The sequence below is a fragment of the Tympanuchus pallidicinctus genome, unplaced genomic scaffold (assembly GCF_026119805.1).
Source record: "Tympanuchus pallidicinctus isolate F22 unplaced genomic scaffold, pur_lepc_1.0 scaffold22, whole genome shotgun sequence".
NCBI classification, from domain to species: domain Eukaryota; kingdom Metazoa; phylum Chordata; class Aves; order Galliformes; family Phasianidae; genus Tympanuchus; species Tympanuchus pallidicinctus.
The window spans coordinates 25,809,919-25,822,216 of record NW_026294739.1 but is presented as its reverse complement, the minus strand read 5'-3'; the positions used below and the strand labels follow the sequence as shown (position 1 = coordinate 25,822,216).

The following is a 12,298-nucleotide window of genomic DNA, read 5'->3' as shown; positions in this document are numbered from 1 at the left end:
AAGGAGGGGGGCTGCCCTAGCAAGAAAGGAGAAATTAAAAAAAAAAAAAAAAAAAAAAAAAAAAGCAAAACTAAAAAGTAGGGGAAAATGAAAGGGGAAAAAATAAGGGAAAAAAAAAAAAAAAGAAAAGAAAAAGAGAGGGAGAAAAAAAAAAATAAAAATAGCAGCCCTGCGGAAACCCTGGTCACAAGCACCGGGCGAAATCTTCCGGCGCACAGCGGCGCCCCGCCGGCTCCCGGCAGCGGCGAGGGGTGCGCGGAGCCGCCGAGCTCCTCGGCCGCGCTGCCGCCGTTCAAACCGCTGCCCGCCGCCCGCCCGCTTTTACTCCCCGCTCGCCCCGCCCCTCGCGGCCACCGCCAGCCAATAGCAGGCCGCGCCGATGCCGCTCCGACCAATGGGGTTGAGGCGGCGGGATGCGGTGGCGATGCGAGCATCACACGCGACACACGCACACACACACACACACGCACACACACACATACACATACAAGGGCAGTGTCGCCCTGCTTTAATCGATATAGCCAACGATATATACACATCTCCCACCTTTAATCGAGATATCCCATAATTTGCATCTCTTCTCCCACCTTTAACCTACACATCCAGCCCCAGATAGATTTTTTTCCCACCGTTTTCGCCCCAAAAGAGCCAACCATTCCCCCGCACTTGACAAAAAGAAAACGGATTTTGAAGCCCATTTGCAGCTGTGAAGGCACCAGGTCGCTCCCCACAGGCGCAGGCACTGAGCCGAAATCCCGACCGTGCACAGCTCCGTGCTCAGGTTTTCCCCCTTTTCAAATATAATTATTTTAAATGAGAAAGCCTAGCTTCTTTTCTTTTCTTTTCTTTTCTTTTCTTTTCTTTTCTTTTCTTTTCTTTTCTTTTCTTTTCTTTTCTTTTCTTTTCTTTTCTTTTCTTTCCTTTCCTTTCCTTTCCTTTCCTTTCCTTTCCTTTCCTTTCCTTTCCTTTTCCTTTCCTTTCCTTTCCTTTCCTTTCCTTTCCTTTCCTTTCCTTTCCTTTCCTTTCCTTTCCTTTCCTTTCCTTTCCTTTCCTTTCCTTTCCTTTCCTTTCCTTTCCTTTCCTTTCCTTTCCTTTCCTTTCCTTTCCTTTCCTTTCCTTTCCTTTCCTCTCCTCTCCTTTCCTCTCCTTTCCTCTCCTTTCCTCTCCTTCTCCTTCTCCTTCTCCTTCTCCTTCTCCTTCTCCTTCTCCTTCTCCTTCTCCTTCTCCTTCTCCTTCTCCTTTCTTTCCAATGCAATGCGCTTAGGTGGCTTTTATTTCCCTCTTTCTCCTTTCCACTCCGGCCATTGAGGAATTTTTGTGTGTGTGTGTGTTTTTTTTTGTTTTTTTTTTTTTGTTGGCTTTTTTTTTTTTTTTTTTTTCCTCGTGGCTGTGAAATCCGCCCCTCTGCCTTTCTCTAATGATTTCATTAGAGGCAATCAGAGCGGGACAATTAGGGACGCGAGGTGGCCATGTGTAAAGTCGGCTATTCGGGAGAGCTGCGGCGATGCGCTCTGCGCTGCCCGAGGGTTGAGCGGCTCCGTCCGGCAAGAAATCTAAGTGAGAAGCAGTGATTTCCAACCCCCCCCTCCCCCCCCCCCCCCCCCCCCGAAAAAAAAACAAAAAAACAAAAAACAAAAACAAAAAAAACCCAAAACCCATTCATTCTTACTGCAAAATCGATTGGAGCCCGAAGGGAGCAGATAAGGAATGAGCTGTCACCTCGGCGGGGTTTCTTTCCCCAGCCAGGCTGCTCCCCGCCTGATTCCTAAGCCGCGATTTTTTGGTTTCTCGCACTGTAATTTCTCCCTTCCCTCCTTGCAATTTGTGGGGCACCGTCAGGCTTTCAACAAAACTATTTTGCCCAAATTCCGATAGGGATTTTGTGGTCGAAATGCCCCCTTTCTCTGCTCGCAGCCGCGGACCGCAGCTGGTTGCGGCCGTGGGAACCCGGCGGGGCCGGGAATTGCCGGCGATTTTCTTCATAGGAAAGGAAACGATTCTACTTTACATATATATGTATATATATATATATATATATGCGATAGGCAGGAAAAAAAATAATAAGAGGCAGCTCCTCCGCGAGGAGGTACAGCCACAAATGATCTGCGGTGGAAAACCGATTGCGAAGTTTCTCCAGACGTCTCCAAATCGCTATTGAATTTTGACGGAGATCAATGGAAAAGTTCTCGGAGGGATTCGTCGTCGGTGTCAGCGTCCAGGAGAATCGTTGGTGGAAATAAAGAGTGAATTCTGCTAGGTCTGATGATGCGTTTCATGGAAATCTACGGCCACCGAGGTTGCTTTCTTTATATTATTATTATTTATTATTCTGGAATAATTCGAGAACGACTCCCCCCTTTTTTTTCACAACTGGTTTCACATTCTGCTTTCAAATAAATCGTCTTTCAAACAGAATCACTAAACCCACGTTGTTTTCTAAGCAGAGGGGATTTATTTGTAAAATTGTATTTATGTATACATTGAAAGCCAGGAATTTTTAAGTGCATGAAGCTGAGCCATGCAGCCCCTGAGATTTGCCAGAGCTGTCCTTTCCTAAAAGCTTGGGACGTCTCGAGAAATAACCCTCGTTGAATCTTACCTCTCCTCAGCTGAAAACATTACCGAGACGAATTTCTATAGAGAAAAACAAAGCAATCAAGAAGCAGAGAGAGGACTTTGCGTGTTGCGTACAGAACCTAAAAAAAAAGCAAAGCCCCAGAACTTCAACTGGAGAACAAATAAAACCGACTCGTCAAACTGAAAAATAACGCGTACGAAACGGAGGAGTGCAGGCAGAGGAATCCTCGGGGACAGCAGAGCCCCAAGATCGGGGCAAACGCTCCCTATTCCCAAACACGGCGGCTTTCTCTCCCCTTTCCTCCGGGACTTCGGGAGCGCCGTTTGCCCGAATTTCCCCACCACCGACGGGGCGGCGGCCGTTTTCCTTTCGCTGCTTTGATTTTCTTTCTCGAGGAGCCGAGAGACGCAGCTCTCAGATCTTTCATCCCCCGGGGCTTTTCCCAGCCCGGTTCCTCGCTCCGGGCTCTGCCCGGTTCTGCTGCTCGGTGCCGCCGATCCCCGCTCCGCTCCCGGCGCTCACCTGCCCGGTTGGAGCACTGAGCGGCGTGTGCTGCCCTCCAGGGGGCAACGAGGGCTTTGCACCGCCGCACCGGCATCGGGAGAGGAGGTGGAGGGTGAGAAAAAGGGAGAAAGGAGAAGAGGAAAGAAGAGGGATAGGAAGGAAAGGGAGAAATGAAGAAATAGAGGGAGAAGGATAAAGAGGGAGAGGGCAGAGGGAGAGAGAAAGAGCTGAGGAGGTGTGAAATAGAGACTGGGGAATGAGATCTGTGGGGCAGTGGCAGAGAGGAGAGAGGGAAAAAGGAAGAGGGAAAGAAGGAGAAGGGAAGAAGAAAAAAGAACAAAAGAAGGAAAGGAAGGAAGGAAGGAAGGAAGGAAGGAAGGAAGGAAGGAAGGAAGGAAGGAAGGAAGGAAGGAAGGAAGGAAGGAAGGAAGGAAGGAAGGAAGGAAGGAAGGAAGGAAGGAAGGAAGGAAGGAAGGAAGGAAATGAGAAGAAGAAAGAAAGAAGGAAAGGATTAAAGGAGGAAAAAAGAAAAAAGGAAGAAGGAAAATAAAAAATGAAAGAAGAAAAGAAGGAATGGAATAGAAAAAAGAGGATAGTAGGGAAAGATGGAATGAAGGAAAGAAGGAAGGGAAGAAGGAAGAGATAAATGTGTGACACTAACAGAGGGAAGGAGAGGGAGGAAGGTAAGGTAAGGTAAGGTAAGGGAAGGGAAGGGAAGGGAAGGGAAGGGAAGGGAAGGAAGGGAAGGGAAGGGAAGGGAAGGGAAGGGAAGGGAAGGGAAGGGAAGGGAAGGGAAGGGAAGGGAAGGGAAGGGAAGGGAAGGGAAGGGAAGGGAAGGGAAGGGAAGGGAAGGGAAGGGAAGGGAAGGGAAGGGAAGGGAAGGGAAGGGAAGGGAAGGGAAGGGAAGGGAAGGGAAGGGACTGACACAAACCCTGCACCTTTCCACAGCAGCAGATGAGTTGCTGGGCTCAGATGGTCTAGATAGGGCTAGTCCCACCAGCCTTAGTATGCTTCTTTTTCAGGGTTGCTTAACATACACAAAAAATCCAATCGCAGACTGTTTAGCCACACATGGAAACACATTTCACAGTATTCAGAAAGATTTGGCCCAGTTAATAACCCGCAACAATGAATATATTGTAAAAACAAGCTGCCTTTATAATTTGCAGCCGATTTTTAACTTTCAGTATTGAAAATCAAGCACTACCCTCTGTGTAGGTCAGCGTTCACCTTCGAGTGCATTTTGTCTGTTTTTTGTGGCTGCCCTTACGTGTCAGCCTGCTCTGCAGGGCACTGATGGCCACAGCACAAGGAGTTTCTTTCTGCACTGTCCACAGTGCACCCTGGGGTTTGTTCTCCTGGCCTGCGTTACTCAGGCACTCCCTTTTTTCTAGGTGGTTTCACAAACTGTGAGCTCTGCAGGCAGAAGCAACATTTTGTCGGTTTGGTAAAATGGTTATTAGAAATGATTCAGTCCCCTCCAGTAGCCTGACTCCATTTACACAAGATGTTGGTGGCCCTGTCTGATTCCTGCTAAAATGAGACTTTCCAGTGGCATCTGTGCAATGCTAATGGGAAAGGCTGAAGCACGTGTTGAATAGAAGAGACACTGGAAAAGCAATTTGGAGCACGCAGGGTTTCAGACCCGTGGAATCAAAGCAGAGAACTGAATTGGTAAGAAAGACATCAACTGTCTGCAAATTCATTTCACAGCCTAGGGCAAAGTATCCTGGATTCTGTATAGCCAGGTCATGCCTGTCTGTTTGGTAGACAAAACCATGTCAGGAAGTGACATGTTAGGGAGATGGAGGTGGTCTGGTAGGGTCTCAGCTCCCCCTTGATTGCTAATGTATTAATTGCCACGGCACCATTGCTTTACCTTCCTCAAAGAAAGAGAGTGTAGCTGAAACACATCCATCCTGGGAGTGATTTGGGGTGGCAGCAAGCAGGCAGACGTTGTTGACTCTTGCATACAGACATGAGAAGGGCTGAATGGCAGGCATTATCTTCCAACACTCATCTCAGTGGGGAAACAGTGGCATTGCACCTGTGTGAAGTCTGTAGGAGCTCCCAGGAAGGAAGACAGCATTCTGTGAGCCTCCTCTTGCCCTGGCAGGAGTGTAAATTCAGTGCAGAATTACAGAGAGGCTGCCAATTGCTCACCAAATGCCCAATCCTGCACTCCCCACCACAATATCAGAGTTTTTCGTGAGTAGGAAAGGGAGGAATGAGCTTCAAATGCTCAAGTCCAGCTGCACATGGGTGGTCTGTTGTGCCTGGATGGATTCCCACTCTCTCCAGCAGAGCATAGAGGGAGCAAAAGGCTCTTCCCAAATGCACCCCATTGCAGATCCTGGGCTCCACAGTCTTTCTTTGCGGGCTTAGGCAGAATGGGAAAGCCCCAGTTTCTTTACAACTTAATGGTTGAATGCATTAATTCTGTAAATCATAAATTGAGGCATTAAATCACTTAGTGTCCCATTCAATGCATGCAAGAAGCATGCTTTGTGAGAGTGGGTAAACCTGGGGTTCCACACAGAGGCTAGGTATAATGTTAAACGACATAGTCATGGATTAAAGACTTTATTTTATTAAATGTGTCTTGTTTGTTTGTTTGCTTGTTGTTTGTTTTCCCCAGATTGCAAGAAAAGCTGTGTTCTTCCTGCGCCCTCACTTTTTACACAGAAATTCCCAATCTGACCTCAGTCCCCTTTGGAACTGAGGGGGTTCAGGGCTATATGTTGAGGGTAGACCATAGTGCTTATTGCTGCAGGAGGAGCTGAGTCAGGGGCTTCCTCTTGGGGCGCTCATTCTTCCTTTCCCTTCCAGCCCTGCCCCACTCAAAGCCCTGAAACTCCATCACCACCCTTCGCTTTCGCGCCTTTTTGTCCCCTCCACGCCGCCGTATCCTGGAGCGGAAGTGAGCGGGGCGAAGGGCGGAACCGCCCCTCGGCTGCGCCGCCATGCAGGAGGGCGTGCGGCTGCGCGCGGGTGAGCGGGGCGCGGGCCGAGGGGCGGGGCGCTTTAATGACGTCACTGGGGGGCGACAGTTGGGCGTGAGGGAGGGGGCGGGAAGGCATGGAGGGGTTCGGCGGCGAGGTGCCCGCTCGCAACGTGAGCTTTGCGCTTCTTCAGGTGCCTCCAAGGGGGACATCCGGGAGAAGGTGTGGGATTACCTGGAGGCCAGCGGTCTGGCTGAGTTCCCACGGCCCGTGCATCACCGCATCCCTAATTTCAAGGTACGGAGGCTCGCAGCGTTGCAGCGGTCCCACCAGGCGCAGACCTGCGGGCTGCGCGGGTGCGGAGCGACGGTAGGGGGTGGCAGAGGGCTGTAAAGCCGCCTTCTGGGTGAGGTGAGCGCGTTTATAATGGGGAAGGTGTATGAATTTCACGCCCCCAGGCCTTCGGCAGGGCGAGGGAGGTGATCCTGCCTCTGTGCTCAGCCGGAGCACTGCGTCCTGATGTGGAGTCTTCGGTACGGGAGAGACGTGGAGCTGTGTCAAGAGGAAGAGCATGAATGATATCAGGGTTGGAGCATTTTCACTATGAGGACAGGCTGGGAGTTGGGGCTGTTCAGCCTGGAGAGGAGAGGGCTCTGGGGACACCTGAGAGCAGTGTAGCTAAAGGGGGCTATGAGGAAGAGTGGGACAGGCTCGTTAGCACAGGATCTGTAGTCACAGCACAGGGGTGAAGCTTCAGGCTAAAAGAGCTGAGTTTTAGACTGGGTATAGGAAAATCTTTTTTACAATAATGATAATGAAGCACTGCAGCAGGTAGCTCAGAGGTGATGGATTCCCCATCCCTGGAGACATTCATTTAGCTGTAGGTGTCCTTGTTCATTGCAGAGGAGTTGAGCTATGGTGACCTATAAAGGTACCTTGCAACTCAAATCACATTATGAAAGCTGAGGTTGTGTGTGTTCCAGGGTTTTTCCTGGGAGGATAGAGCATGCTGATGTGGGCTCAAAACCCTTGTGTCTGCTGTATAGTCAAGAAATGCTGATCAAACTAGCACCGTGGGGCTGTGTGCTAGGTATTTTGGCCCATGAGCAGCACTGGGGCATTAGCTTCCCTTTTGCTGAAAGAGCAAAATAGACTTAAGGTAGAAAAAAAAAACACCCAAGCTGATCAAGGTGTAGAGAAGCACCGTGTTAGAATGGGTGCTGAAGTAGGTGGAGGGAGCCTCTATTGCTCTTCAAAACAAGAAGAAATCAGATGTAAAAACACTCAGTGGGGAGAGTGCATGCTTTGCAAGTTCTAGCAGCTCATGTGATTAAAAACTTAATTTTATGAGTTTAATATAGTAAAGAGAGCCTTGTCCAGAAAGTTGTTCATTCAGAAACAGCCTGTGGCTTCTCTTTAAAGAAATTTGGACAGCTACACTCCAGCTTTGAGACAGGTATGAATGGGGGCAAAGTTAGACAGAGGGAGTACCCAGATCCCATTTTTTGGCAGCAGCCTGCAACGTATTAGTCAAGTCCTCAGCTTCTGTTGACATTTGGTATTCTCACAGAAAGTGTCACAAAGGGAGCAGCATGTCCCTTATATTTAAAATCAGCCTCTGTATGGAAGAGTAAAAATTTCCCCTCTCTGCTTTGAGCTTCTTGGTGATGTGCTGATATCTTATGAAAACAGGGTGCCCCTCATGCTGCGACAAGGCTTCTGGGTTTAGAGGAGTTCAAAGCTGCCAGTACTGTAAAAGTAAACCCTGATGCTCCCCAGAAGAATGCTCGCTTTCTAACGCTGGAAGTAAGTGAATGCATTCTCTTTTCTTTTGATTCCTGTCTTCATACAGGGGTCTCATCAGGCTTGCTGCTCTATTAAAGAGCTTGATTTGTTCAACAGAGCAAGTGAAATCAAAGTGGACCCAGACAAACCTTTGGAAGGCGTTCGGCTAGCTGCGCTGCAGGTAACAGCACTTTTGTGCCCTTGAGAAGGAGAGCAGGGCAACAGTGCAGTGCTTGGCAGCACCTCTTGGTCAACTCCTCCCAGTTTTCCTGCAGGAGTTTTACCCATCCTCAGCTTCACGAGGCTGCTCGTTAAAGCATATCTTTGCCTTTTTGGCAGCTGACCAAGGTGCACATGTTGTTTTGGTAAATTAGAATGTTTTTGTGGAGCTGTTTCCTCGTCTTTGTGTTCTAATTCCTAAAAACACATCAGGTTAGCCTTGCTGCAGATTGGCTTAGATCTATCACAGGGACAGATGTGCATCAGATGTGTGTATTCACTAGCTTCTTAGTATGAGTAACATATCTATGAACGTGTGCTTTAGACTAAAACTATGTTCCCACCTTTATTTTTTTTAAATAAAACCATGTCTGAAATTTTGCTGTAGTGAAAAGGATTCATCCACAACCACTACGTGGTCACCAATGCTAACTGCTCAGAGCAAATGAGACAATTGGCCACATAGAAGTTTATGGGAGAGTAGCAACGTTTCGTTGGTGTAAAAGGGACCCAGTTCTTTTTAAGGTGGTAACTCCTTTTGTTCCACAGGCAAGGAAAACTCTGTTGGTTCCGACACCACGTCTGAGGAGTGGGCTGTTCAATAAGATTGTTCCACCTCCAGGTGCAGCTAAGGAAACACTGCGGATATGTGCTACATCTCAGGTAGGAACACAATGTAGGCCAAGTCTGAGTTAACATCTGGAAAAGTGCTGTGTTACAGTGGTCCAACTAGAAATTGGAATACCAGATGCTACCTGAACTGTTGTTCAACTGATATCTTGTTTCTGGTTTTGTGGTGCATCCACCATCTATGATTTTTTTTGGCAGTTTTGAGTTAGTAAACTCTACAAGGAATGTTTTAGTTTTTCTAGTTTTTACCTGATCTGGTTGATTAAAATATTCAGAGTTATAAGTATGAGAGATCAATTCTTTTTCAGTCTGAAGTGTAAAGAACTGTTAGTTCTGTGTTTTGCCTCAACTGAAGGACAAGGGGGAATGGTTTTAAACTGAGATAGGGGAGGTTTAGGCTGGATATTAGGAGGAAGTTTTTCATACAGAGAGCTGTGACACGCTGGCACAGGTTGCCCAAGGAGGCTGTGGATGCCCCATCCCTGCAGGCATTCAAGGCCAGGCTGGATGTGGCTCCGGGCAGCCTGGTCTGCTGGTTGGTGACCCTGCACACAGCAGGGGGTTGGAACTGGATGAGCACTGTGCTCCTTTGCAACCCAGGCCGTTCTATGATTCTATGAAGTACAAAAATAATGAAGTACAAAACAGTTTTCTTTGAAATGCAGTATGTTGCTGCCCTCTGCTGTTAAAATGTCGTACTGTACGGCTGAAGTCATTTGGCAGAGAAACCTCTGTTGTTTTGTATGCGTAGTTATTTGATGTGAAAATGTAACAGTTTGCAGTTTATCTCCTGCTAACAGCAGTTCTAGAGTAATCCTGTGTACAATGGAGGGTTGTAAATGAATGGTAATTAGTAGCAACTTTCTTTGTTGGAAGGTCTATTAAAGTCATTAACTACTTAAGCTTTTCAGTGTTGAAGAGCACTTTTGAAAGAGACCTTTCTGTTGTTTCAGGCCTGGTATCTGAGCTATAATCTTACCTCCATGAGTGTGTTTTTTTTTCCCCAGTATGAATAAAAGCTATTAACAGTTCATATTTACAAAGCACACTGCAAACAGTTCTTACCACACTGCTGTGAAGTGGGCAATGAACGTTATTACTGATTATCATGGCAACATTGCCCATCCTTTAAACCTAAATGATTTAAACGATCCACGCTGAAAATGTTTGGCTCTTTACTGTAAGGATTAGCTTAGTACAAGGTTGAGTTGGTCTGAGGAGGGTTGGTGTTATGTAGCTCGTGTGTGAAAGCTGAAGTACAACACTGTCTTTCATTTATGTGACTCTAGACACGGTTTTATTAGGATGTCTCCTTTACAGAGGAGCCTGAAGGGATTGAGGGGGCAAGGAGAGTTTAAAAAAGGATGATAGGATTGTGTAAGGTTCAACTAAAGGTCCTTTCCAACTCAAATAATTCTATGATTCTATGAAGGTTTTTCTTCTCACTTGTTAGGAATATATTTTTCTGCTCACTGATAGTGTTTTAGTTAGGAAATTGTTGGTAAGGATAGCTTGACAGTGGTGCATTCTAAATATTGATCACACAGCAAAGTGTTGAGGAATGCATTCTCAGGAAACATGTTGGGAGATTTGGAATGTGCTTCTAAAGATTTGGGTCTGGAGAAATTAGCAGTGCAGCATATATAGTGTGAAATGGAGAGCATCTGCACTTGGTTGTGCTTCAGTAAATTTTAGGTACAATTTAACATCTTGAGGCTGTGTCTGTCTGTCTAAATTAACCTGTGACTTGTACATGAGAGCTATTTTAAGAAGTTGCAGTGCTCTGATGCTGCTCATGGACATAAATTTATGTATTGTGACTTCCAGTTAGTTGTAGTAGGGTAAGAAGTTTCATTTGCCCTCATTTTCAGAAACAGCTGCTGAATCGAGGGTTTCAGACACCAGCTTTTGATCCTAAATAAGTAACCTTGCTTAGAAAAGAGCTCACCTCTTTTGACTCTCCCTGAAGCGTGCCAAAATGCTTCTCACTGTAGTAGAAAATGTATTCTAGGATTCCCTAGAGGGTAGCTTTCCAGCCATCTGCAACTTGGCTATACATGGAAGAAACACTTTGGAACATGGGTAGTTACTTGCATTTATCAACATGTTCCTGCTTTCAGCCTCCCTGGCTAGAAGTCTGCACTCTGTGAACCTAAAATTATCTTTTTCTTGCAGGGCATAAAAGAGTACAGTGTGCCTGTAGGTCTCGATGGGAAAGCACGAGTGGACTTGGTTGTTGTAGGATCAGTGGCTGTCTCTGAAAAAGGTAAGATAAAGTCCTGTAAGTTCTGCAGGAGGAGGTTGTGAGATTCACAATGTCAGCAGGCTATATCTACTTTCTGGTGGACCCAAAAATCTCACTGGATGTTAATTGTGGTCTTGAGTTCTGTCTTTTTCTTCCTGGTTGGATTGGGTTCAGGGATTTGTCACACAGAGTCAATGTTAACGGGCAGCAGCGTGGTTTAGAGCATGCAGGCCACTATTTTGGCCTCCAGTAAAATTAGAAACTGTGATGTTTTGGTTGCTCACACCTTCTGCTTCGTGCACTTTAGGTTGGAGAATTGGAAAAGGAGAAGGTTATGCAGACATGGAATATGCAATGATGGTGTCAATGGGAGCAGTGACAGAGGACACACCTGTAATTACTATTGTGCATGACTGCCAGGTAAGCTAAAATATCCACTCTTAAATGACAGATTGGAACTGTGGGCAACCTGGTCTAGTGTTAAATGGGGAGGTTGGAGATTCATGATCCTTGAGGTCCCTTCCAACCTGGCCATTCTGTGAATGGTGGAAGTGAGATTTGGAATTATTTAGGTGTAGCACTTGCACTCTGTTTCCGCTGTCACTAACAGATTTTGTATGTTGAAAGACAGCAGGATTGTGTGTAGTTTTATCAGATCTGGTTTTAACAAACCTCTTGTTTCCTGTAGGTAGTTGACATAGCAGAAGAGCTCCTTGGTGACCACGATTTAACTGTCGATTACATACTCACACCAACAAGAACTATCAAGACTAATTGCAAACGACCAAAACCACGTGGAATACTATGGCATAAGGCAAGTTACCCCTGCTACCAACATTCTGTTGATAAGTCCCTCATTTATTTTTTTTTAATTCCTTAAGGAAAATCACATATAAAGACATCTAGTGATTTAGAGATACTTGCAAGAATAACAAATGTGGTGGTAAGATGAAACAAAAAAACAGCATACATGTTGAGTGGCTTCTAAATGATCACAGTGATGAGAAGTGTGTTTCTGAAGCTGGAATTACTTTGTCAAATGAGTTATAGGAGGAGAGTCATGTTTGCAGGGTGATAGCCTTCATAGCTGAGAGGCTTCTACTCCTCAGGTGTTGTGTTCCTCAGTGCTGTGTAAAATTGGCTGTGTTCAATTTCTGGAGGCAGTACTTCAGAGATAGCTTTATGGCATTAGACAGTGAGGGAAGCAGCAGAATATGTGCTGCTCTGGTTGTAAAAGAAAAGCATGGCTTGCAGTGGTTTACCTAATGAATGTCTGGAGTTGGCATCCAAAGGATAGATGAATTTGTGTCTGGAGCTTATTTTCAGGTGAAAGAACAGTGACTTGATACCACTTAAAATCACATATCAGTGTTTACTGATAATTATTGTGCTGTG

The 12,298-nt window shown here is 46.3% G+C and overlaps 1 protein-coding gene across 5 annotated transcripts in view; it reads left to right on the top strand.

Moving 5' to 3' along the window:
- The first annotated feature begins 5,978 nt into the window (after positions 1-5,978).
- MTHFSD (methenyltetrahydrofolate synthetase domain containing) overlaps positions 5,979-12,298 on the top strand; it is a 24,728-nt gene continuing 18,408 nt past the window's right edge. For 4 of the 5 annotated variants that reach the window (XM_052686707.1, XM_052686705.1, XM_052686708.1 and 1 more), the window contains exons 1-7: positions 5,979-6,073; positions 6,218-6,321; positions 7,877-7,990; positions 8,578-8,691; positions 10,834-10,924; positions 11,211-11,323; positions 11,592-11,717. In XM_052686707.1, coding sequence (XP_052542667.1) covers positions 6,046-6,073; positions 6,218-6,321; positions 7,877-7,990; positions 8,578-8,691; positions 10,834-10,924; positions 11,211-11,323; positions 11,592-11,717 — 690 coding nt within the window. In that variant the 5' untranslated portion in view covers positions 5,979-6,045. Of the gene's footprint in view, positions 6,074-6,217; positions 6,322-7,716; positions 7,831-7,876; positions 7,991-8,577; positions 8,692-10,833; positions 10,925-11,210; positions 11,324-11,591; positions 11,718-12,298 lie in introns of all 5 variants that reach the window. The other variant, XM_052686704.1, reaches the window with a different exon arrangement.